Below are 25,381 nucleotides of genomic sequence, written 5' to 3'. Positions count from 1 at the left end.
GGGCGCGGTGGCTCAAGCCTGTAATCCCAGCACTTTGGGAGGCCAAGACGGGCTGATCACGAGGTCAGGAGATCGAGACCATCCTGGCTAACACGGTGAAACCCCGTCTCTACTAAAAAAAAATACAAAAAACTAGCCGGGCGAGGTGGCGGGCGCCTGTAGTCCCAGCTACTCGGGAGGCTGAGGCAGGAGAATGGCGTGAACCCGGGAGGCGGAGCTTGCAGTGAGCTGAGATCTGGCCACTGCACTCCAGCCTGGGCGACAGAGCAAGACTCCATCTCAAAAAAAAAAAAAAAAAAATTTTTTTTAAACAGTTTTGGGTATGTAAATAAGATTGTTGCATAGCAGACATACATCAAAAACATAGACATGTGACCAACTCAGGGAAATATTTGCTTGCGTGTTCAGTTAACAAATAGCACCTACCATGTGGACACCACCAAGAATATAGCACTCAACAACAAAAAAAAATGACAGAAATCCCAACCCTCTTGGATCTTATGGTGGGGAGAGACAGGCAAGAAATAAGTAAAACATAAGCGTGTTAGATGGTGATGAGGACTTGGAGTAATCAAGGGAACTAAGCCATCCTCTGAGGGAAGATCATGCCAGCCAGAAAGTACAAGTCGAAGAGTGCTAGGGCAGAAGCAAATCTGGCTAGTTCAAGGAAGAGTCAAGAGCCAGTATGGCCCAGGCGCGGTGGTTCACACCTGTAATCCCAGCACTTTGGGAGACCAAGGCAGGCGGATCACCTGAAGTCAGGAGTTCGAGACCAGCCTGACCAACATGGCAAAACCCTGTCTCTACTGAAACTACAAAACATTAGCTTTGCACAGTGGCAGTATCATAGCCAATTAGGTTTATCCGGGGTGCGATTATTGCTAATTGAAAACAAAACATAAGCCGTGCGTGATGACTGGCACCTGTCCCAGCTACTCAGGAGGTTGAGGCACTAGAATCACTTGAACCTGGGAGGTGGAGGTTGCAGTGAGCTGAGATCACACCACTGCACTCCATCCTGGGCGACAAAGCAGGACTCTATCTCAAAAAAAAGAAAAAAAAAAAGAGCCCAATATGACCAGAGCCTGGAACAGAGAGCAGAATAGGATAGTGGGAGTTGTGTAGCACAAGGCCATTGAAATGGCATGTGCTTGGGCCAGGCGAGGTGGCTCATGCCTGTAATTCCAGCACTTTGGGAGGCCGAGGCGGGCAGATCACGAGGTCAGGAGATCGAGACCATCCTGGCTAACACAGTGAAACCCCATCTCTACTAAAAATACAAAAAAATAAATTAGCCGGGCATGGTGGCGGGTGCCTGTAGTCCCAGCTACTTAGGAGGCTGAGGCAGGAAAATGGTGTGAACCCTGGAGGCGGAACTTGCAGTGAGCCGATATTGCACCACTGCACTCCAGCCTGGGTGACAGAGCGAGACTCTGTCTCAAAAAAAAAAAAAAAAAAGGAAAAGAAAGAAAAGGGGGCAGTACTCTGGTATCTCCCGAAATCCAAACTGCTGGTAGTATTCCCATAACAGGATATCAGCAAACTCCTAGCTACCCAGTAAGCATAGCCATTTTATTTATTTATTTATTTATTTATTTATTTTTGAGACAGAGTTTCACTCTTGTCACCCTGGCTGTATTGGCTCTAGTGCAGTGGCGCTATCTCGGCTCACTGCAGCCTCTGCCTCCTGGGTTCAAGCGATTTTCCCCGCCTGAGCCTCCCGAGTAGCTGCAACTACAGGCGTGCACACCACCACGCCCGGCTAATTTTTGCATTTTTAGTAGGGGTTTCACCATGTTGGCCAGGCTGGTCCTGAACTTCTGACCTCATGATTCGCCTGTCTCAGCCTCCCAAAGTGCTGGGATTACAGGTGGGAGTCACCCCGCCCAGCGGGTGGGGTCTCACCTTAACACAGTGAGACCCATAGGTGCTTTTAATTTTTCTACTAGCCACATTTTAAAAGGTGAAAGGAAACAGGTAAAACTAATTTTAGGCTGGGTGTGGTGGCTCACGCCTGTAATCCCAGCACTTTGGGAGGCTAAGGCCGGGAGATAGCTTCAGCCCAGGAGGTTAGGGCCAGCCTGGACAACCTCTAAAAAAATTTAAAAATTTAGCTGGCAGCCAGGCGGGGTGGCTCACGCCTGTAATCCCAGCACTTTGAGAGGCCACAGTGGGCGGATTGCCTGAGGTCAGAAGTTCAAGACCAGCCTGGCCAACATGGTGAAACCCCATCTCTACTAAAAATACAAAAAATTAGCTGCGTGTAGTGGCGTGTGTCTGTAATCCCAGCTACTCGGGAGGCTGAGGCAGGAGAATTGCTTGAACTCAGGAGGCGGAGGTTGCAGTGAGCTGAGATAGTGGCCGCTGCACTCCAGCCCAGGTAAGAGAGTAAGACTCCGTCTCAAAAAATACATACGTGTGTGTTTGTGTGTGTGTGCGCGTGTGTGTGTGTGTGTGTAGATATCTGCAGGTGGTAGTGCACCTGTAGTCCTAGCTACTTGAGAGGCTGAGGGAGAAGGAATCACCTTGAGCCCAGGATTTTAAGATTATAGTGAGCTGTAATGATGCCACTGCACTCTAACCTGGCCAAAAGAGTGAAACTCTGTTTCTAAATACATAAATTAATTAAATAGATGTAAAGAATCTTGCCAAACTTCACAGACCTGGCAAATCAGAATGCTGGGGCTTGAATAAGGATCTGACTCCTTGACCTGGAATAACGGAAAGAGCATTAAATTAGCCCTAGTTCAGTTTTATGGTCCAAGTGGGCAACCCTCTTCCCTCCTCCAGCCCTCATGAGTTTCTCATCTGTAAAGTGTCTAGCTTGGCTTAGCTGATCTCAAAGAAAAGTTTGCAGGTTTTTTCTTTGTTGTTGTTTGTTTGTTTGTTTTTTTGGAAACGGAGTCTCACTCTGTCGCCCAGGCCAGAGTAGTGATGAAATCATGGCTCACTGCAGCCTGGACTTTCCAGGCTGGTCTTGAATTCCTGACCTCGTGATCTGCCCGGCTCAGCCTCCCAAAGTGCTGGGATTACAGGCATGAACCACCGTGCCCAGCCACCCCCAGATAATTTTTTAATTTTTACTTTGTAGAGACGGGGGTCGATTTGTTGCCCTGGCTGCTCTCGAACTCCTGGCCTCAAGTGATCCTCCAGAATCAGCCTCCCAATGTGCTAGGATTACAGGCATGACCCACCATACCCAGCTAGATTCTTTACATCTATGAGTATCACCTTTCTTACCTATAAAATAGCTGGCTTTACCACATTTTTATTTTTGTAGAGTTTTTTAATTGTAAATCTGGGGATGGGTGTGGTGGCTTATCCCTGTGATCCTAGCACTTTGGGAGACTGAGGCAGGAGGATCACTTGAGCTCAGGAGTTCAAGACCAACCTGAGAAACATAGTGAGACCCCATCTGTACGAAAAGAATTTTAAAAATTAGCCAGGTGTGGTGGTGTATGCCTGTAGTCCCAGTTACTCTGGAGGCTGAGGTGGGAGGATCACTTGAGCCCAGGAGGCTAAGGCTGCAGTGAGCTGTGATAGCACCACTGCACTCCAGCCTGAGCAACACAGTGAGACCTTGTCTCTAATAAAAATTTCTCTTGGCAAGTATGTATAAAGGATAAGGCCATTTTGAGCAATAACGAGTGTTGAACACAATGTAAGACACATAGTAAGAAGTTTGGCTGGACGCAGTGGCTCAATGCCTATAATCCCAGTACTTTGGGAGGCCAAGGCAGGAGTATCACTTGAGCCCGGGAATTTGAGACCAACCTGGGCAACCCAGGGAGACCCTATGTCTCAAAAAATATAAAAATTATTCCCGCGCAGTGGCTCACACCTGTAATCCCAGCACTTTCGGAGGCCAAGGTGGGTGGAACACTTGAGGTCAGGAGTTCAAGACCAGCCTGGCCAACATGGCGAAACCAATCTCTACTAAAAACACAATAAAAAAAAAAAAATTACCTGGGCATCATGGCACATACCTGTAATCCCAGCTACTCAGGAGGCTGTGTCAGGAGAATCGCTTGAACCCAGGAAGCAGAGGTTGCGGTGAGCTGAGATCACGTCACTGCACTCTAGCCTGGGCAACAGAGTGAGACTCCGTCTCAAAAATAAATAAAGAAAAAAAATAAGTTAGCTGGACATGGTGGTGCATGCCTGTAGTTCCAGCTACTCGGGAAGCTGAGGCAGGACTGCTTGATCCCATGAGACAGAGGCTACAGTGAGCTATGATCACACCACTATACTCCAGCCTGAGTGACAGAGCAAGACACCATCTGAAGTAGAAATAAGTAGTGATTTTTTACCTACAAGGGTATTCTGTGGGCTATTTGGTGGAGAACTATCCTGCACATTGAAGGTTGGTAAGTTTCCCTAGTCTTCCCCCAATACCAGCAGCATCCTCACCCCCACCTAGCATTGTCACAGCCAGAAGAAATGGCCCTAACAAACTTCCAGAAGTCCCCTATGGGCCATACCATCCCCACTGAGAACCACTGATCTAAATCAAATTTTGTAAACTTAGGTAAACTTAGTTTTAGGTAAAAACAATCTCTGCAATAAAACAATCTGATAAGAAAAGTCCTTACCTCTTTACAACGAATGGAGAGAAAGGCTAGAGAGAAATTCTGTCATGGAAACTAGAGTCCTGTCAAATTTACTTATGAGACCTTTTCCTAAGTTAATTGTATCAATTTACCTGTGGTTTACTAGGTCACTGTAGCAAGTTTATTAATGGCCTCCAAAGATACTAGGTCCTAATCCCTGGAACTTGTGAATGTTACTTTATGTGGCAAAGTCTCTGAAGATGTGATTGAATCAATGGCCCTTGCTAAGAAGAGATTATCCTGGATTACTCTGGTGGTGTTAAATGCAATCACATGTAATGCAATCCTTATAAGAGGGAGGCAGAAGGAGATTTGACACAAATACACAGAGGAAAAGGCAATGGGAAGACAGAGCAGAATGAGTGGATGTTGCTGGCCTTGAAGATTGGAGTGAGATTCAGCCACAAGCCAAGGAATGCCAGCAGCCACACAAAGCTGCAAGAGGCCAGGAAGGGATGTTTCCCTATAGTTTCTGGAGGAAGCAAGCTCTTGTCCACACCTTGATTCCGGCCCAGTGATACTAAGTTTGTACTTCTGGCCTCCAGAACTGTGAGAATAAATTTTTGTTGTTTTAAGCCACAGTTTGTGGTACTTTGTTACAGCTGCCACTGTTACAAAGGAAACTGATTACAGGAAAATATGAGTTAGTAACAACACAGATAAAGACATTTTCACAGCTGACTTTCATTATTCCATTGCATATGTGTTCTTCTGTTAGAAAGGAGGTTTCCCTTTTTGGTCTCCTTCCTTCCAGCTTTCCACCCTATCATGTGGATGTGTGACGATGGGAGGCTTGGAGCTGTGGCAATCACCCTTGCCTCCAAAAGGGGAGAGGGAACATGAAGAGAAACACACAGTTCATGACAGTATCCTGATGTCGCCACACCACTGGACCTGCTCTGAATCCTCTAATCTCCAGACTGTTGATCTGGCGACATAATTAAATGTCTTAATTGCTTTGGCCACTATTAAGACTGTGTTACTTACTGCAGAATTCATCCTAATATAGAATTCCACAGACAATATCAAGACTGAAAATAAGAAATAATGACAGTCATGTTATTTAAAAATATGGAGGTATAGGCCCGGTGTGGTGGCTTACACCTGTAATCCCAGCACTTTGGGAGGCCAAGGTGGGTGGTTCACAAGGTCAGGAGATCGAGACCAACCTGGCTAACACAGTGAAAACCCGTCTCTACTAAAAATACAAAAAATTAGCCGGGCATGGTGGCTTGCACCTTTAGTCCCAGCTACTCGGGATGCTAATGCAGGAGAATCGTTTGAACCCAGGAGGTGGAGGTTGCAGTGAGCCGAGATCGCCCCATTGCACTCCAGCCTAGGCAACAAGAGCAAAAAAAAAAAATTTTTTTTTTTTTTTTTGAGATGGAGTTCTTGCTATGTTGCCCAAGTTGGTCTCGAACTCCTGGCCTCAAGTAATCTTCCCATCTTGGACTCAAATTTTCCTTTTCATTTATTGATTTGTTAATTTATTTTTGAGACAGGGTCTCACTCTGTCCCCCAGGCTGGAGTGCAGTGGCACAATCATGGCTCATTGCAACCTCGATCTCCTGGGATCAAGCAATCCTCCCATCTGGGCCTCCCAAACTGCTGGGATTAAAGACCTTTTTTTTTTTAATTAGTTTTATTTTTTTAGAGACAAGGTCTTACTCTCTCAGGCAGGCTAGAGCACAGTGGCATGACCATGGCTCACTGCAGCACACTCCTAGGCACAAGCAATCCTCCTGCCTCAGCCTCCTAAGTAGCTGGGACTATAAGCCTGCGCCACCACACTTGGCTAATTTTTAAATTATTATTATTATTATATGAGTCAGTCTTGCTCTCTCGCCTAGGCTAGAGTGCAGTGGCCGGATCTCAGCTCACTGCAAGCTCTGCCTCCCGGGTTCACGCCATTCTCCTGCCTCAGCCTCCTGAGTAGCTGGGACTACAGGCACATGCCACCACACCCAGCTAATTTTTGTATTTTTAGTAGAGACGGGGTTTCACCATGTTAGCCAGGATGGTCTCGATCTCCTGACCTCGTGATCCGCCCACCTCGGCCTCCCAAAGTGCTGGAATTACAGGCGTGAGCCACTGCGCCTGGCCTTTTAAATTATTTTTTGTAGAGACAGGGTCTTGCTTTATTGGCTAGTCTGGTTTCTAACTGGCTTCAAGCAGTCCTCCTGCCCTGGCTTCCCAAAGTGCTGGCATTATAGGCGTGAGCCACTGTGCCTGACCAAAACGTAGCATCTTTGCCTGCAGTTCTTCTGCTTTGCAGATGAGGCTTCAAAATGTTTGAACAGTGTTCTGTGATTTAAAAATAAACTTTGAAAAACTACACAGCCAGAATTTCAGAAGAAAAGCTAATGAGGTTGATCTTTTTTTTTTTTTTTTTTTTGAGATGGAGTCTTGCTCTGTCACCCAGGCTGGAGTGCAGCGGTCTGATCTCAGCTCACTGCAACTTCTGCCTCCTGGGTTCAAGCAATTCTCCTGCCTCAACCTCATGAGTAGCTGGGATTTCAGGCACTGTAATACCACTACCCCTAGCTAACTTTTGTATTTTTAGTAGAGATGGGGTTTCGCCATGTTGGCCAGGCTGGTCTCGAACTCCTGACCTCAAGTGATCAGCCCGCCTCGGCCTCCCAAAGTGCCGGGAATACAGACGTAAGCCACCGCACCCAGCCTGCAGTGAGTCTTGATTGCGCCACGGCACTCTAGCCTTGCCAACAGAGTTAAACTCTGTCTCAAAAAAAGGAAAAAAAAAAAAAAGAGGTTAATAGAGTGGTGTCATGGTGAACTGTTTAGGCTTAAAAAGGTTAAAACCCAGGTACCATTCCAGAATGGAGGTGAGAGGATATGTCAGGGGTTAGCTGTGGGGAGAATCCAGGATGAATTTCTGCAATGACCTGGAAGTGGGGAAAGACAGCCTGAGTCTGGGCTTAAAAGGGTTTGGCTCCCAGCAACCACAGGGAGCTGGAAAACAGCCAGCATAGGTTTGGCAAGAAAGAGCAGAGTCCAAGGCTTGGGGCTAGAGGTGGAACCCACAGCCTTGAAAGGGAAAACAGACAGGGACTGGGGAATGGGAGCAGAGCCAGGGGCTCTGCCTTGAAGCCAAGGACAACTAACTGTGAAACCACCCACTCAGTTCCAAGTAGGCAGTGTAGGGGCAAAGTCTGTAGTCTGCCAGCTTACCCTGTCATAAAAGCAGCTTTGTCAAGGATGAGCAAGGCACCCCATGGGGGTGGGGGTACAGGGACAGAATAGATGAGTAGGGAGGCTCTGAACCCAAGGCCCCACAAACTGTTCCCTTGTTAGCAGCTCATCCAACCATAGGAAAGGGGAGCTTTGCTACGACTGCCTCAAACGGTCGCGCCGCACGCAGCCTCAGAATCACAGCTGCTGCTCCCTTTACTTTGTGTGACAGGCTCTGTGCCAAGCACTTCACTTATTATGTTAATTAATAGTTTTACTTATGACTAAAATAAATAAAGTCAGGTTTTTTTGTTGTTGTTGTTGTTGTTTTTTGAGATGGAGTCTTGCTCTGTTGCCCAGGCTGGAATGCAGTGGTGTGATCACGGTTCACTGCAGCCTTGACCTCCCAGGCTCAAGCGATCCTCCCACCTCAGCCTCCCAAGTAGCTGGGACCACAAGCATGCACCATCACACCCAGCTAATTAAAAAAACTTTTTGTAGAGATGGGGCCTTACTCTGTTGCCCCAGCTGGTCTCAAACTCCTGGGCTCAAGAGATCCTCCCACCTTGGCCTTCCGAAGTGCTGGGATTACAGGTGTGAGCTACCGTGCCCGGCCTCAAGCCAGATTATCTTAACAGGGGGATGCATTAGGAGGATTCAGGAGCATCTGTTCAATCCCAGGCAGGAGGCAGCTGGCCTCAGGAAAGGCTCAGAGAGGGGACTCCAGAGTGACTGGGATTCTCCAGCAACTCTTAGGTTCTCCCTGCTTCATTCTTCCTTCTTAGCTGACTGGCTTTTTCCGGTGCTCACTCAATAAGGCAGGGAGAAGAGGGCCACCAAAACTTCCCATATTCCCAGGTTATGGGTCCAACCATAGGAAGAAACTAAAGCTGGATCTGCTGATTTCTCAGGGAAAGCATGGGCCACAACAGGTCAGATGTCCATTCTGGTTCCAATCAGCCATAGTGAGGGGAGGGGACAGGCCACCAACAGAAATTTGACTGTGGTGGCTCTTCATTATGGCTCCAAGGAGGAAGATGGGGACTTCAGTGTGTGTGTGGGTTTGAATTCAGGTTTGTTTGGCTCCAATGCTAAGGGGTGGCCCTGATACAAAGGGAAGAGGCAGAGCTATGTTCACCAAGCCCATAAGGGGCACAGAGACAAGCACAAAACACCAAGTCCCAAATGAAAATAAAACTCATTTGCCAAGGGAACACCGCAGCAGCTCCTGCCCTGTACTGAGCTCTCCAAAGACTGGGCAGGCAAGGTCCCTCTGGCCCCCTCTGGAAGAGGAAAGTGCTCGCCCTGGAGGACAGCAACAGAGCCAAGGTGAGGTCCTGCTCAAAGGTGGGCAGGGGGCTGGGCTGACTCCTTTCGGCCCTTGCCAGCGATGGGCCGGCCTCGCTCCTCCCAGATGGTGAGGCCATCGCAAGAGCAGATCTGCTTGGGGTTCTGGAAGAGGCCAGCAGAGCGTGCAATGATGCCGCAGGCCAACCTGCAGAAGAATGTGTGGTCAGGGTGGGTACTTGTTTAGGTCCCCACCCCTGGGTTCCTCATGCACCATCCGCAGAGCACAGCCTCCTGCAGGGGCCGACACCACTCACCTCTGCCCAGAGTTCCCTGTGATCTTGGATAAGGGATGGCCTCCCCGGCCTAGGTCATCTTCTCCCTCATCAATAACCAGGCTGCGGCCAATCACATCCCACACCTTTGAGGAGAGACGACAGCCTCAGACGATGGACCCTGTTAGGAAGGGTGCCCGCCTTCTTTTCCACCTTACCTTCAGCTTCTCATCCTCCATTCTGAAGATGGCGCAGCCGTCAGCATCAGCATGGACATTGCCCAGGTCTCCGCGGTGCTGGAATGAGACCCAGTGTGTATAGAGGGGATGTGTGCCACATGGTGCCAATCTGCTATCTTCTGACTTTCTGATTCCGATGCCTCTTCCTGCTTCCCCAAAGTACCCATTTCCTCCTGTGGGTACCAGTCTGGTAGGATCTGAGGTCCCCAAGGACTGGGCAGGCAAGGTCCTCTTGGCCCTCTCTGGAAGTGGAAAGTGGTCCAGGAAGTCCTGCACCATCTGAACACTCCCTCCCTGGAACTGAAATCCTGGGCAGGATGACAGTGGGCTGAAAAGAGCCGGTAGAAGTTTCCCCTGCCTGTGCAGTCATTCCTGTTAGACCAGACTGTTTTTCCAGTGAGGCTATCGCCCAGTGCTGCTTCTCAGCCTCCAGTTAGCCCAGTTTCGCAGCCTCCTGATGGCTTTGTGAGCCCTTGGCTGTCTTCAATTCCCATAGGCTTAAGTTGGCCAAGCTTGGCTTCCCTGACCATCATAGGCAGCCAATGTCATTTCCCTGACTCCCAGATTCCAGGAACAGAAGGAAACGCAAGGGGCAAAGAGCCTGTCCTAGCCCTTAGAAGCTGGCTCTGCCCTCCTTCTGCTTTGAAGGTAAGAAAAAATGCCATAACACACCCATGAGCACCTCCTAGGTCAGACACACTGTACCAGGCATGGCGGGCAGTATGCAGGTCACCATCCTCCAGGGACTCAGAACATGGTGGGGACCCAGACACAGAACAGATTAGGGGTCATGACACACAGGGTGAATACAACAGTTGGTGTGTTTTGGGGTGACAAGGCCTTACTAGTGAGCCTCAGAAACCCACATCTGTGCAAATAAATTGTCCCCAACCTGACATTTTGGGCAGAAACAAGTGCCTGTGCCAGTGCGGGTAGGCTCCCATGACCTTGCTGCTGAGTAACCAGGCATCTCACTGTGCCACCAACTGATGGGCAGGAAGAAGCACCAGTTCTGCTTTATCTCATTTTCGAGAGGGACATCTGCTGCCTGCACCTGGCACTTTTTGTTATGCCCTGCACTGGGGACTTAAATAGCAGAAAGATCAAGGAGGGGGAGGTGATACAGAGCCCTGAAGAGTGGGGTTTTTTTTTTTTTTTGCTTGTTTGTTTTTGTTTTGTTTTGATACGAAGTCTCACTGCGATGCCCAGGCTGGAATGCAACGGTGTGATCTTGGCTCATAGCAATCTGTGCTTCCCGGGTTCAAGCAATTCTCCTGCCTCAGCCTTCCGAGTAACTGGGATTACAGGCACGCACCACTAGGCCTGGCTAGTTTTTGTATGTCTTTTAATTTATTTATTTATTTTTTGAGACAGAGTCTGGCTCTGTTGTCCAGGCTGGAGTGCAGTGGTACGATCTGGGCTCACTGCAACTTTCCACCTCCCAGGTTCAAGTGATTCTCCTGTCTCAGCCTCCTGAGTAGGTGGGACTACAGATGCACGCCACCATGCCTGGCTAACTTTTGTTTTGTTTTGTTTTGTTTTTGTTTCTTTTTCTTTTGAGATGGAGTCTCACTCTGTCACCCAGGCTGGACTGCAGTGGCGTGACCTTGGCTCACTGCAAGCTCCACCTCCCCGGTTCACGCCATTCTCCTGCCTCAGCCTCCCGAGTAACTGGGACTACAGGCGCACGCCACCACGCCCAGCTAATTTTTTGTATTTTTAGTAGAGACAGGGTTTCACTGTGTTAGCCAGGATGGTCTCAATCTCGTGACCACGTGATCTGCCCGCTTCAGCCTCCCAAAGTGCTGGGATTACAGGCGTAAGCTACTGCGCCAGGCTCAACTTTTGTATTTTTATTTTATTTATTTATTTTTTTTGAGATTGAGTCTAGCTCTGTTGCCCAGGCTGGAGTGCAGTGGCCGGATCTCAGCTCATTGCAAGCTCTGCCTCCCGGGTTCACGCCATTCTCCTGCCTCAGCCTCCCGAGTAGTTGGGACTACAGGCGCCCGCCACCTCACCCGGCTAGTTTTTTTTTTTTTTGTATTTTTAGTAGAGACAGGGTTTCACCATGTTAGCCAGGATGGTCTCGATCTCCTGACCTCGTGATCCGCCCATCTCGGCCTCCCAAAGTGCTGGGATTACAGGCTTGAGTCACCGCGCCCAGCCAACTTTTGTATTTTTAATAGAGACAGAGTTTCACCATGTTGGTCAGGCTGGTCTCAAACTCCTGACCTCAAGTAACCCATCCGCCTTGGCCTCCCAAAGTGCTGGGATTGCAGGCGTGAGCCACCGTGCCCGGCTTGAGGAGCAGCCTCAAGGCAGGGGCAGCCTGGACAGTGTGGCTGGAAGCATGGCCCAGCAGGAGTTCAGGGAAAGGCAGTCTTTCCAGGCTATTTCCTCAGCACACAGGCAGGGGCAACAGGCTGGGGGAGTGGGGCATTGAATGTCCACACCAAGAAGCTAGGCCCAGCTTGTACTCTCAGGCACTGGGAGCTAAGACAAGTTTCAGGCAGGGGCATGGCCTGGTTACTTCAGGCTTCAGAACAATCCTTCTAGTGCAGTCTATGAAAAGTAAAGACTGGAGCAGGTGAGGAGAGAACAGAAGGGAGCTTAGAGATCAGTTAGGAGATGTGCAAGGGACAACCAGGCTTGGATGCAAATTCCTACATGAAATTCTTTTCCATCTGGGAAAAGCACATGCTAAAACCCAACAGCAACTTGCCAGTCACTGTGGCCTTGGCTGCTCAGCTCCTGCTCAGTTCTTCCTTGTCTAAGTTAAGGGGTTGAGTGAGGTATAGCTTCTGATGCCAGCTCCTTCTGATTCCCTGCCCCACCTGGGGCCCAGGAAGAAAACACAGGTCACAAGGCAGTCTCCTGCCCTTCAGAAACACTCCCTGCTATTCCATGCCTCCAGGGCTTTGTACCTCCCTTGAGCATGGGCTGGACCTAGTGTCACTTCCAAGATTAGGTTACAAAAGAATGTGGCTTGAGTCTTGGACGCCCTCTCCCAATCTCAATCTCTCTCTTGCTCATTCACTCTGAGGGAAGCCAACTGCCATGTTGTGAGCTGCCCTAGGGAGAGACCCACGTGGCAAAGAACTGATGTCTCTGGCCAACAGCCAGAGGACCTGGGGCCTGCCAACAGCAACATGAGCAAACCTGGAAGCAGATTCTCCCCACGTGGGGCCCTAAGATGACTGCAGCCCCGAGAGAGACCCTGAGCTGCAGGCACCCAGCTAAGTCACACACAAATTCCTGCCCCAGAGACAGTATATGTTTGTTGTTTTAAACTCCTAACTTTGGAGTTATTTGATTTGCAGCAGCAGCAGATTACTAATCACTGAGCATACGCATGGCACTGTGCAATGGACTCTACAGAAATGCCTCTCCAATTTCCCACAACAGGGAGTAAAAACTTTTGACCATTAGAAATGTGACAGAGGGCGCGGTGGCTCAAGCCTGTAATCCCAGCACTTTGGGAGGCCGACGGGCGACTACGCAGGTCAGGAGATCAAGACCATCCTGGCTAACATGGTGGTGCAAAACCCCGCTCCTACTAAAAGTACAAAAACTAGCCGGGCAAGGTGGCGGGCGCCTGTAGTCCCAGCTACTCCTCGGGAGGCTGGGAGGCAGGAGAATGCATGGGACCCGGGAGGCGGACGCTTGCAGTGAGCTGAGATCCGCCACTGCACTCCAGCCTGGGCGATGAGCAAGACTCCATCTCAAAAAAAAAAAAAAAAAAAAGAAATGTGACAGAGTGGTCGGGCACGGTGGTTCACGCCTGCAATCCTAGCACTTTGGGAGGCCAAGGCAGGTGGATTACTTGAGGTTGGGAGTTCAAGTCCAGCCTGGCCAACATGGCAAACCTCGCTTACTAAAAATACAAAAGAAAAAGAAAAAAAGAAATGTGACAGAGGCCAGGCACGCTAGCTCATGCTCGTAATCCTTTTTTTTTTTTGGACACGGAGTCTGGCTCGTCGCCCAGGCTGAGTGCAGTGGTCGGATCTCAGATCACTGCAGTTCCTCACCGAGGTTCACGCCTCTATTCTTTCCTGCCTCAGCCTCCCAAGTAGCTGGGATTACAGGCACCGCCAATTCGCCAGGCTAGTTTTTTATTTTTAGTATAGACGGGGTTTCACTGCAGCACAGGATGGTCTCATCTCTGACCTCGCGGATCCACTGCCTTCGGCTCTCCCAAAGTGCTACTGCTTGAACCATCAAGGCCCGCCATGCTCAGATCCTAACACTGGGAGGCTGAGGAGGGAGGACTGCTTGAGCCCAGCAGTTTGAGACCAGCCTGAGGAATATAGTAACACCCTATTTTTTGTTTTGTTTTTTTTTTTGAGATGGAGTCTTGCTCTGTCACCTAGGCTGGAGTGCAGTGGCACAATCTCGGCTCACTGCAAGCTCCGCCTCCCAGGTTCATGCCATTCTCCTGCCTCAGCCTCCCGAGCAGCTGGGACTACAGGCGCCCACCACTACACCTGGCTAATTTTTTGTATTTTTTAGTAGAGACGGGGTTTCACTGAGTAATACCCTATTTCTACAAAAAAAAAAAAAATTAACTGGGTATGGTGGTACATGCTTGTGGTCCCAGCTATCAGGTGAAGTGGGAGGATTGCTTAAGCCCACGAGTTCAAGGCTGTAGTGAGCCATGATCGCACCACTGCACTCCAGCATGGGCAACAGAGTGAGATCCTATCTCAAAAAAGAGAAGAAAGAAAAGAAAAAAAAGGAAAGAAAGAAGGAAAAGGAAAATAAACAGAAGAAAAGAAAAGCATGATAGGTAACAGAGACGTGAAAAGTCCAAAAATCAGTTACATGCATTAAGAAACACATACCATGGTTTCATTTGCTCTATGGCACAAGGTTGCAAACCCATCAAGATAGAAAATGGCACAGTCAGAGCCGGGTACAGTGGCTCACACCTGTAATTCCAGCACTTTGGGAGGCTGAGGTGGGTGGATCGCTTGAGGTCAGGAGTTTGAGACTGCCTGACCAACCTGGTGAAACCCCATCTCTACTAAAAATACAAAAATTAGCCAGGTGTGGTGGTGTGTACCTATAGTACCAGCTACTAGGGAGGCTGAGGCAGAAGAATTGTTTGAACTTGGGAGGCGGAGGTTGCAGTGAGCTGGGACCACGTCATTACACTCTAGCCTGGGCAATAAGAACAAAACTCTGTCTCAAAAAATAAAATAAAAAAATCAAATGATTGAGTAACTAACAATACAACTAGTACTCAGATAAGGCAAAAAATCATTAAGGCAACACGCATTTCCCTGAAGATTGGGAAATGATTCTCTGCTGAAAAATGAAACTCCAGGACCAGGGGTGTTAGGGAGCGCCAGGGACAGCCTTTTCAGTTTAGGTAAAACCCTCAACTTCCATATTTTACTTCCTCCCACTGCCCCTGCTCCTCAGGCAGATGAATTATTCACTCTGGGCTCCAGGGCCCCTTGCAGGCTCCTGTAAGGATTATCTCACTGCCTGGAAACCATGGAATTCAGTGATCTCCCCCAGAGACTGTGAGCTCCTTGGGTCAGGCACTGGGGCTGTAATCTATTGTATCCCCTGGTCTTTGATCACAGAAAGTGTCAACAAATGTTTCCAAACTCAGCAAAACAAAGTGAGAGGAAAAGACTCCACTAAAAAGGAATCACACTGTTAAGATCCCAAGAGTTGCCTGCCCTGCCTCTGAGACTTTAGGTCCTCTCTCAGCTCAAGCCCAAAACCAGACAGACACTTACCCGGTCAGAGTCCTGGGGGCCCCCATGAGATGCTCCATCAGGGTTAAAGTGGTCCCCACAGCTAGGAAAGAAAGGAAACAGGTGGGCAGGAAAGCAGCTCACAGAGCAGGTGCTCTACCCTCTCACCTATCTATATTTGCTTCATTCATTCATTCATTCATTCAACAAACAGGCCTACTCTGTGCTGGGCTTTGGGTAGAGGGCACTGAGAAGAATCAGACATGGGTCCTGTCCTCAATAAGCTCCTGACTCAGGGGAGTCACAGATGAGTAAACAACTAGTTATATCACAGCATAACTAACACCATGGCATGGGGACCCTTCCTTTCCTGTGTCCAGAAGTCCCCTTCCATCTCAGAGGCAGTAAGGTGGTTACAAGCAGGACCTGCAACATCAAATTTTTTTTTTTCTTGAGACAGTGTTTTGCCCTGTCGCCCCTGAGCTGGAGAGCAGTGGTGCAATCTCAGCTCACCACAACCTCCACCTCCTGAGTTCAAGTGATTCTCCTGCCTCAGCCTCCCCAGTAGCTGGGATTACAGGCATGTGCCACTGCGCTCGGCTAATTTTTTTTGTATTTTTAGTAGAGATGGGGTTTCACCATGTTGGCCAGGCTGGTCTTGAACTCCTGACCTCAGGTGATCCGCCCACCTTGGCCTCTCAAAGTGCTAGGATTACAGGTGTGAGCTACTGTGCCCAGCCAAAGTCAGATCTTGACTCAAATCCCAACTCTACCTTTTACCTGCTCTGGACCTTTGGCAAGTCATGTAACCTCCGTGAGCCTCAGTTTCCTCATCTGGAGGTTGTGCCTGTGTGTATGTGCCGCACAGAGTATTGGTGAAGGGCAAGTGTGAAAATGTGTAGCTGAGGATGCTACTGGGGAGACTTCGGACAACTCACCTGTTGCAGTTGTTTGTGAGGTCCCCGTACTGATGGACATGGAGTCCATGCAGCCCAGGCTCCAGGCCGTCAATAGTTCCCTCGATGAGGCACCGCTCAGGGCTCAGCTGTAGGAAGCGCACCACCCCCTGCACGGTGCCAGGCCCTCCCAGGATGGCCACTGCTGCCCCCAGATTATCTGCAAGGTATTAGATACTTGGGTTGGCTTGCCACCTCACCCAGCACACCTCTTCAGCAGCTCGGCAAGGGCAGGGAGTCTCTCATAATTTTCACACCTTCCTCAAAGCCACGCCAACCCAGAGCCCGAGAATCCTATGGTTAGATTTGTACCAGCTCTGAGCCACCTCCCTCCCAGAGGGGCCAAGGCCATAGTGGTCACTCACGCAACTGGTCGCTGCCCATGCCCTTGAGTACTGCCTGCCGCCCCGTGCCTTCCAGGAGAGCCTGCACCTCCTGGCTGGGCAGAGTGGTGTGTACCAAGACCATCTGATTCTCCAAGTGCACCTCCACATCCTGGACACCTGGCAAGAGAGAGAGGGAAGAGGGCAACAGAGGCTGGCACCCAGTGCTGGCAGCAGGAAACAGAGAAACAGACAGCAATTCTCCATCCCCATTTCCACCAAACTTCCCATGGCCAGAGGCAAGCTACCTTGTAACTGTGTAACCCTGAGTAAGCCTCCTCACTTCTGAGTCTGTTTCTTTTCAAACAAATTGGGATAATGCCACCTTGCCCCCAGGATTTATGTGAGTCCTAATACTCGCCAGGCATTATTTATAACTTTGGAAACATACATAATTCTTTTTAAAGCTGTATTTTTTTCTTTTTTAAAGTGGGCTATCCATAGCAGCATTATTCACAATAGCCAAAAGATAAAAATAACCCAAATGTCCATCAACTAAGGAACAGATAAAATGTAGTATCCATACAATGAAATACTATTCAGGAACGAAGTGCTGATGCATGCTACAACATGGACGGACCTTGAAACATTATGCTACGTGAAAGCCAGTCACAAAGCCACATATATAATGCCATGTACCTGAGATGTCTAGAACAGGCAAATCCACAGAGACAGAAAATATCCTTCCCATAGGAGATAGCTTAAATTTTTTTTTGTTTGTTTTTTAGACAGACTCACTCTGTTGCTCAGACTGGAGTGCAGTGGCAGGATCTTGGCTCACTGCAACCTCCACCTGTCAGATTCAAGCAATTCTCTTGTCTCAGCCTCCCAAGTAGCTGGAATTACAAGCATACACCACCATGTCCGGCTAATTATTGTATTTTTAATAGAGATGGGGTTTCACCATGTTGGCCAGGATGGTCTCGAACCCCTGGCCTCAGGTGATCCACCCACCTCGGCCTCCCAAAGTGCTAGGATTACAGTTATGAGCCACCATGCCAAAGTGCTAGGATTACAGTCATGAGCCACTATGCCAATGCACTCCAGCCTGGGTGACAGAGCAAGACTCCATCACAGAAAAACAACGACAACAAAAAAAAGAGAACAAAATAGGCCGGGTGCGGTGGCTCACGCCTGTAATCCCAGCAGTTTGGGAGGGCAAGGTCTGTGGATCACCTGAGGTCAGGAGTTTGAGACCAACCTGGCCAACATGGTGAAACCCTGTCTCTACCAAAAATATAAAAATTTGCCAGACATGGGGGTGCGCACCTGTAGTCCCAGCTACTTGGGAGGCTGGGGCACAAGAATTGCTTGAACCCAGGAGGCGGAGGTTGCAGTAAGCCGAGATTGCACCACTGCACTCCAGCCTGGGTGAAAAAGTGAGACTCTGTCTCTGAAATAAAATAAAATAAAATAAAATAAAATAAAATAAAATAAAAGGAAATCCTATATCCCTTAGCTATCACCCTCCTATTCTGCCACCCACCCCTGCCACCAATCTATTTTCTGTCTCTATTTTTTATTTTATTTTTTTAATTTTTTTGAGATGGAGTCTCGCTCTGTCACCTAGGCTGGAGTGCAGTGGCACAATCTCAGCTCACTGAAACCTCCACCTCCCTGGTTTAAGTGATTCTCCTGCCTCAGCCTCTGGAGTAGCTGGTACCACAGGCACACACCACCACCACGTTCGGCTAATTTTTTTGTATTTTTTTCTTTTAATAGACACGGGGTTTCACTATGTTGGCCAGGCAGCTCTCGAACTCCTAACCTCAGGTCATCTGCCTGCCTCAGTCTCCCAAAGTACTGAGATTACAGAGCATGAGCCATCAGACCTGGCTCCGGCCTAGGATTTCTTTATGAAGTGATTAAAATGTAAAACTGACAGTGGAGAGATGGTTGCACAACTCTGAAAATACTACAAACAGATGAAGTGTATCCTTTAAATGGGTGATTTTTTTTTTTTTTTTTTTTTGAGACAGAATCTCGCTCTGTCGCCCAGGCTGGAGCGTAATGGCACAATCACGGCTCACTGCAATCTCCACCTCCTGGGTTCAGGTAATTCTTCTGTCTCAGCCTCCAAAATAGCTGGCACTACAGACATGCGCCACCACACCCGGCTAATTTTTTGTATTTTTAGTAGAGGCAAGGTTTCACCATGTTGCCCAGAGGCTGGTCCCCAACTCCTGAGCACAAGTGATCCACCCGCCTTGGCCTCCCAAATTGTTGGGACTACAGGTGTGAGCCACTGCGCCTGGCCAAAATGGGTGATTTTTATAATACATGAATGATATATTTTTTTATTTTTGAGATGGAGCCTTGCTTTGTCACCTAGGCTGGAGCACAGTGGCACGATCTTGGCTCACTGCAACCTCTGCCTCCTGGGTTCAAGCAATTCTCCTGCCTTAGCTTCCCATGTAGGTAGGACTACTGACATGCGCCCCCATGTCTGACTAATTTTTTTGAATATTTTTAGTAGAGACAGGGTTTCACCATGTTGACCAGGCAGGTCTCGAAGTCAGTTGTCTGCCGGGTGTGGTGGCTCACACCTATAATCCCAGCACTTTGGGAAGTTGAGGCAGGTGGATCACATGAGGCCAGAGTTCGATACCAGCCTTGCCAACATGGCAAAACTCCATCTTTAGTAAAAGTACAAAAATTAGGCAGGCATGGTGGTGCACACCTGTAATCCCAACTACTCGGGAAGCTGAGGTGGGAGAATCGAATGAACCGTGAAGTGGAGGCTGCAGGGAGCTGAGACAGTGCCACTGCACTCCAGCCCAGGCAACAGAGCAGAACAAGACCCTGTCTCAAAAAAAAAAAAAAAATATATATATATATATATATATCTCTCTCTCTCTCACTGGCTTTTATGTGCAAAAGCTATTAGAGGGGGCAACAGAAGCAATGGGGAGCCCATCAAAGGATGAGGTTCTTACACAGGCTAGGGAAAGGCGGGGTGGCCTGCAGCAGTGTGGAGGCCTAAGTATGTCTTGGACACACAGCAGATAAGATGTCCTGATGACAGGATTCGGCATAGGAGAGTTCCCAGACCCTGGGGTCTCCAGAGAAGAGCTGATTCTCTGCTCCTGAAGTGGGAAGCTCCTTGTCACTATGCACCTCCTGAATTCTTGACTGAGTCTGAACCAAGAGGGAGGCTGGTTCCTTAGCTAAGCAGCCATTCAGTTTGCTCCTTAAGACTGGCAGACCTTGGAATGTGGCCAGGCCCACCCTTGGTTGGCTCAGAGCCCAATGAGGGAGAAAACAGAAGGCCACAGAGAACACCAGGGCAAGTGATAGAGATTCCAGGGGGTGAGCCTTGGGCTGGGTGCTCCTCCTGCTTATCTCCTGAGAAGGCCTTCTCCCAGGCCTCCTGAGATGGCAACTCTCTTTCTCTGTGTGTGTGCATTCTAGAAAACTACAACTTCCTTGCTGGGCCCCATGAGAAAGCCAAGCCAGACCAGAAAACACAGAGTCACCAGAAGTCTTTATCTGGTGCCTAAGAAACACGCTGAGGGCTGAAAACTGAGCTGGGTCCAAGAGAAAGGCCAACTGTCTGCTCTCCTGGCAAGCAAGTTGTACAGGAAGTGGAGGGCTCACTCACCACCCCAAAACACATAGTCTAAGCAAACCCAGCTTCACCATTGCCCCCTCCAGCCTCCTTCCATCCAGATCACCACCTGTAAGCCCTTCCTCTCATAATCCCCTAGGATTGACTGGGCTGTTACTACATGCCAAAGACTTTTCTAAGTGCTTTTTTTGTATTAACTCGGTTACTCTTCAAGACAATCCTCCAGAGTAGCTTCTATTATCATCCCCCATTTAACACGGAAGAAACAGAAACACAAAAAGTAACACGCATGAAGTCTTAGTGCCATTAAGTGGCAAAGAGGGGGGTTGAACTCTAGAGCTCACACCCCTAACCACTTTACAAAGTCCACCACTACCAAGGTCCCAGGTTCAGAAGCCATCTCATCTCATTCCCTCTCAGGATTGCTCTTCCCATGAAGCATTCTGTGAATGCCATCCAGGCAACGCTTGCATGCTTATTTCCACCTGAGTGTAGGGGATGTGCCTGATACCCGTGTGAACTCTTCTCCCTAAAAAACCCCAGTGTCTGGTCTATACCTGCCAAATGACTTTTTCTTTTTTTGAGACAGGGTCTCACTCTGTCACCCAGCCTGGAGTGCACTGGCGCAATCCAACTCACTGCAGCCTCCACCTCCTGAGCTCAAGTGATCCTCCTGCCTCGGCCTCCCTAGTAGCTGGGACTACAGGTGCGCACCATGACGCCCAGCTAATTTTTGTATTTTTTATAGAGAAGAGTTTTCACCATGTTGCTCAGGCTGGTCTCAAACTCCTGGACTTGAGCAATCCACCCACTTCGGCGTCCCAAAGTGTTGGGATTACAGGCATGAGCCACTAAGCCTGGCCTGGATGAACACTTAACAGAATCAAAGGAAGCCAGTTCCCAGAGCCATGCTGGTGGCTCTACCTTTCCAGATCTTTCTAATTGTGCCAGGTCACCTACAGACCAGCTGGCCTTTTAAGAACCAGAAGCTACTCAGGATGGTATAGGGCCAGCACTGCTGTTTGCTTTGTCAAGATTATGTTGTTTCCCAAGCAAAAACTGCCTGTTTTCCAAGGAACTCCTTCAGCCTAGCTCCTCAGTCTCTGGGGCACGTGAGGTTCAGGACAGTAAGACAGGCAGTTAGAACCTGTCAGGGCAAGCTGGACAGCTGTACTCTAGGCTCTGCCTCCAGGTCTGTGTGTAACTCTGAGAACATTCCTTCTACTCTCTGGGGTTCAGTTTCTGCATCTGTAAAATGGGAGTAAGGTTCGTCTAATAGATTCGCCTGGTCCCTCCTAGAGGCCTCTGGACTGTCCGCAGAGAAGTTTACCCTGTTCTTACCTGCCACCCCTTGCAGGGACTTGCGCACCGCGTCCACACAGCTCTGACAGGTCATCTGCACCGCGAACTCCAACTGCAAGGGCAGCAGGGACCGACCGATGATCGCTGGGGAAGTGCGTTGGTATGACTTTGTTTCACCACCTACCTACCCTATGACCACTCCAAGGTCTGGGAACAAGCCCCCACGTAACCCCTCTTCAAGCACCTTCTTTATGACTCTCATGACCATTCCAGGGCCATGGGAGTCACCCCCTCAACACTCACGCAGGGTCTCTGCTACCCTCGCATGCTAGTTTCATCCCGTGGCCCCAGGCCCCAACCCAAGTGCTCACTCCTTCCCCTCTTAGACCCAAGGTAACGATCACCCCAGGGGCCGAGGCTCTCTGCCCGGCGAGGCTCCACACGAAGCCTCAACCCTCACCGTGCAGAGGGTCCCCTGGTTCCCCGAGTCCGAAGCCATTCTGGACCCAGTCACCAGCCCGAAACGCAGAACTCTTCAGGCGCAGGAGCACCACTCAGCGCGGCGTCGCGGGGACTGACCCTCGAAAGACACCCTTAACTCCGCCTCCTAGTGCGTGCGCACGCAATGCCCTGCCCCGTCAGCCGCCGGGTGGCGGCCGCGCAGGCGCACTCGGGCCCTCGGGCTCCTGGTTGCCTTAGTAACCACTCCGCTTTCTGTTAGCCGACGGTGGCAGCCGCAGGCCGTAAGATGGAGCCTCCGAAGCACGAGCCTGAGCTCCAGCGGTTTTACCACCGGTTGCTGCGTCCGCTGTCGCTCTTCCCCACTAGGGCGACGTCCCCAGAGCCTCAGAAGCGTCCCACGCAGGAGGGCCGGATTCTACAGTCCTTCCCTCTCGCGAAGCTGACGGTGGCGTCTCTGTGCAGCCAGGTGGCCAAGCTGCTTTCCAGCAGTGGGATGGCAGCGCGAGTGCCTCCTGAGGCTCGACTACGTCTCATCAAGGTCATCCTGGACGAGCTGAAGTGCAATTGGCGGGAGCCGCCCGCCGAACTTAGTCTGAGCCACAAAAACAACCACAAGCTGCGGAAGCGGCTCGAGGCCTACGTGCTGCTGAGCAGTGAGCAGCTCTTCTTGCGCTACTTGCACCTGTTGGTGACCATGTCGACCCCCAGAGGGGTCTTCACTGAATCAGCCACGCTCACCCGGTTGGCGGCCAGCCTTGCCAGGGACTGCACACTCTTCCTCACTAGTCCCGACGTCTACCGTGGCCTGCTCACCGACTTCCAGGCCCTGCTGAGGGCAGAGCAGGCCTCTGGAGGTGTGGACAAGCTGCGCCCTGTCTGCCCCGCTGGGACATTCAAGTTGTGCCCTATCCCCTGGCCTCACAGCACTGGCTTCGCCCAAGTGCAGTGCTCTAACCTCAACCTGAACTACCTCATCCAACTCAGCCGTCCACCAGAGTTTCTCAATGAGCCAGGAAAGATGGATCCAGTGAAGGAATTGAAGTCCATCCCTCGGTTGAAGAGGAAAAAGCCTCTCCACTGGCCACCCTCCATAGGAAAGAAGAGAGAAATCGACATCAGTTCCTCACAGATGGTGTCGCTGCGCAGCTATCCTGTGGCCCCCACCAGCAGGGCTTCCCCCTTGCCTTTCTACTCTGAGCTCCGGAGAGGCCAATCTATGCCCTCCCTGCGTGAGGGCTGGAGGCTGGCAGATGAGTTGGGCCTTCCTCCACTCCGATCTCGCCCCTTAACCCCGCTGGTCTTGGCTACGGAGAGCAAACCAGAGCTGACTGGGCACATCGTGGCTGAGGATCTGAAGCAGTTGATAAAGAAGATGAAGTTGGAGGGGACTCGCTACCCACCACTGGACTCAGGCCTGCCTCCTCTCCTTGGGGTTGTGACCCGTCACCCAGCTGCAGGGCATCACCTGGAGGAGCTGGAGAAGATGTTGAGGAACCTCCAGGAGGAAGAAACCTCTGGGCAGTGGGACCCCCAGCCCCCCAAATCCTTTCCACTTCACCCACAACCAGTGACCATTACTTTGAAGCTTAGAAATGAGGTCGTGGTCCAGGCGGCTGCCGTACGGGTCTCTGATAGAAACTTCTTAGACTCTTTCCACATTGAGGGGGCCGGAGCCCTGTATAACCATCTGGCTGGTGAACTGGATCCCAAAGCCATTGAAAAAATGGATATTGATAACTTTGTTGGCAGTACTACCAGGGAGGTCTACAAGGAGTTGATGAGCCATGTCTCTTCTGACCACTTACATTTCGATCAAGGGCCCCTAGTTGAGCCTGCAGCAGATAAAGACTGGTCGACCTTCCTGTCCTCAGCCTTTCTACGTCAAGAAAAACAGTCTCAAATCATCAACCCTGAGCTGGTTGGACTTTACTCCCAGAGAGCAAACACTTTACAGTCCAATACTGAGATGATGCCCTCCCTCCCATCACCCCAAGCTACCAAAAGCTGGGAGAAGTGGTCAAACAAGGCCTCCTTGATGAACTCGTGGAAAACCACCTTGTCTGTGGATGACTACTTCAAGTACCTCACCAACCATGAAACAGATTTCCTTCATGTCATCTTTCAAATGCATGAAGAAGAGGTTCCTGTGGAGATTGTGGCTCCTGTCAGAGAGTCCCTAGAGATTCAGCACCCTCCCCCATTGCTAGAAGATGAAGAACCAGACTTTGTGCCAGGAGAGTGGGATTGGAACACCGTGCTAGAGCACAGGCTAGGAGCTGGGAAGACCACCCACCTGGGAGAATCTCACAAAATCCTGAGCCTGCAGAAGCGTCTGGAACAACTGTGGTCTGTGCTTGAGGTCCCCAACAAGGACCAGGTGGACATGGTCATTAAATACAGTTCCAAAGCCCGCCTGAGACAGCTGCCTTCATTGGTGAATGCCTGGGAGCGAGCCCTGAAGCCCATCCGGCTGCGGGAGGCGTTGCTGGCGAGACTAGAGTGGTTTGAGGGACAAGCTTCCAACCCCAACCGCTTCTTCAAAAAGACCAACTTGAGCTCCAGTCACTTCCTGGAGGAGGATCAGATCCGAAGCCATCTCCACAGGAAGCTCAACTTAATGGAGTCTTCTTTGGCTTCTCTCCTGGAGGAGATTGAGTTAATCTTTGGCGAGCCAGTGATCTTCAAGGGGCGGCGCTACCTGGACAAGATGAAGAGTGACAAAGTGGAGATGCTCTATTGGCTGCAACAGCAGCGGCGGGTTCGCCACCTGGTCTCGGCCCTGAAGGATCCCCATCAGTCAGCCAGCCTTTAGTAGCCCCTGGGAATACCCCTATTACGCCTTGACCAGGCCCAGTGCCCTCAAATGCCTCCCTCACCCCCAAATGGCCAGCAGCTCATCTAGACCTCTTTACTGCTTTGGAAGAAGAAATATTTGTCTATCTCTGGGAGCAGAGGGGGTTCAGGAACATTATGCTTCCAACTATGAAGGGATTGAGACTAAAACTATTGTTTTCTTAGTGAAATTCTCATAAAAGTATCCCCAAGCCTAGTAGTCCCATTATGTCAAGCCTTGCACAATACAACCCAAATCTCCTAGATCAAAAGAACTGAGACCTTGGAGTTCATTGTAGTGGGAAAGGTCAGACAGAGGCAAAGTTGATCTTTGGAACAACTCACTTTAGCATTCCTATCACACTACATTAAATTGTCACCTCTTTTAGTTCTCCAACACTATTAGGAAGACTAAAATTAATTAAATTTTTACCAATTACATGCACATGGTACAAAATATACCAGGATGTGTACAAAATATACCAGGATGTGTACTGAAAAGTAAGCCTTCCCATACCCACCTCCAATATCTCAGTTTCCTGCCGTGGGGACAAGTGTTAACAATTTTTT

At 49.8% G+C, this 25,381-nt stretch overlaps 2 protein-coding genes across 3 annotated transcripts; one reads left to right on the top strand and one right to left on the bottom strand.

Moving 5' to 3' along the window:
• Positions 1-8,978: 8,978 nt before the first annotated feature.
• On the bottom strand, positions 8,979-22,205 carry CCS (copper chaperone for superoxide dismutase). 2 transcript variants are annotated; one of them, XM_003909506.3, is made up of 8 exons: positions 21,978-22,205; positions 21,557-21,629; positions 16,630-16,767; positions 16,247-16,424; positions 15,351-15,411; positions 9,580-9,657; positions 9,404-9,507; positions 8,979-9,294 (listed from the first exon to the last, which is right to left on the bottom strand). In XM_003909506.3, the coding sequence occupies exons 1-8, from the start codon at positions 22,014-22,016 to the stop codon at positions 9,141-9,143; spliced, it is 825 nt and encodes a 274-aa protein (XP_003909555.1). In that variant the 5' UTR covers positions 22,017-22,205; the 3' UTR covers positions 8,979-9,140. The 2 variants fall into 2 exon arrangements, with proteins under 2 accessions (XP_003909555.1, XP_009183844.1); XM_009185580.4 differs by having other exon boundaries at positions 21,557-21,661; positions 21,978-22,115.
• On the top strand, positions 22,161-25,086 carry CCDC87 (coiled-coil domain containing 87). The gene has a single exon (XM_009185579.2). It carries the CDS (start codon positions 22,266-22,268, stop codon positions 24,789-24,791), a length of 2,526 nt encoding a protein of 841 aa, XP_009183843.1. The 5' UTR covers positions 22,161-22,265; the 3' UTR covers positions 24,792-25,086.
• Positions 25,087-25,381: the final 295 nt, after the last annotated feature.

The sequence above is a fragment of the Papio anubis genome, chromosome 12 (assembly GCF_008728515.1).
Source record: "Papio anubis isolate 15944 chromosome 12, Panubis1.0, whole genome shotgun sequence".
In the NCBI taxonomy this organism is placed as follows: domain Eukaryota; kingdom Metazoa; phylum Chordata; class Mammalia; order Primates; family Cercopithecidae; genus Papio; species Papio anubis.
This window is presented reverse-complemented; position numbering and strand designations above follow the sequence as displayed.

Bases quoted from the DNA above. Each gene is read 5' to 3' on its own strand.
- CCDC87 (XM_009185579.2), top strand. From the start codon at position 22,266: ATGGAGCCTCCGAAGCACGAGCCTGAGCTCCAGCGGTTTTACCACCGG.
- CCS (XM_003909506.3), bottom strand. From the start codon at position 22,016: ATGGCTTCGGACTCGGGGAACCAGGGGACCCTCTGCACG. The intron at 9,508-9,579 runs GTAAGGTGGAAA...CTCTCCTCAAAG, and splicing joins TGGAGGATGAGAAGCTGAAG to GTGTGGGATGTGATTGGCCG. The intron at 9,295-9,403 runs GTGAGTGGTGTC...ATTCTTCTGCAG, and splicing joins ACAGGGAACTCTGGGCAGAG to GTTGGCCTGCGGCATCATTG.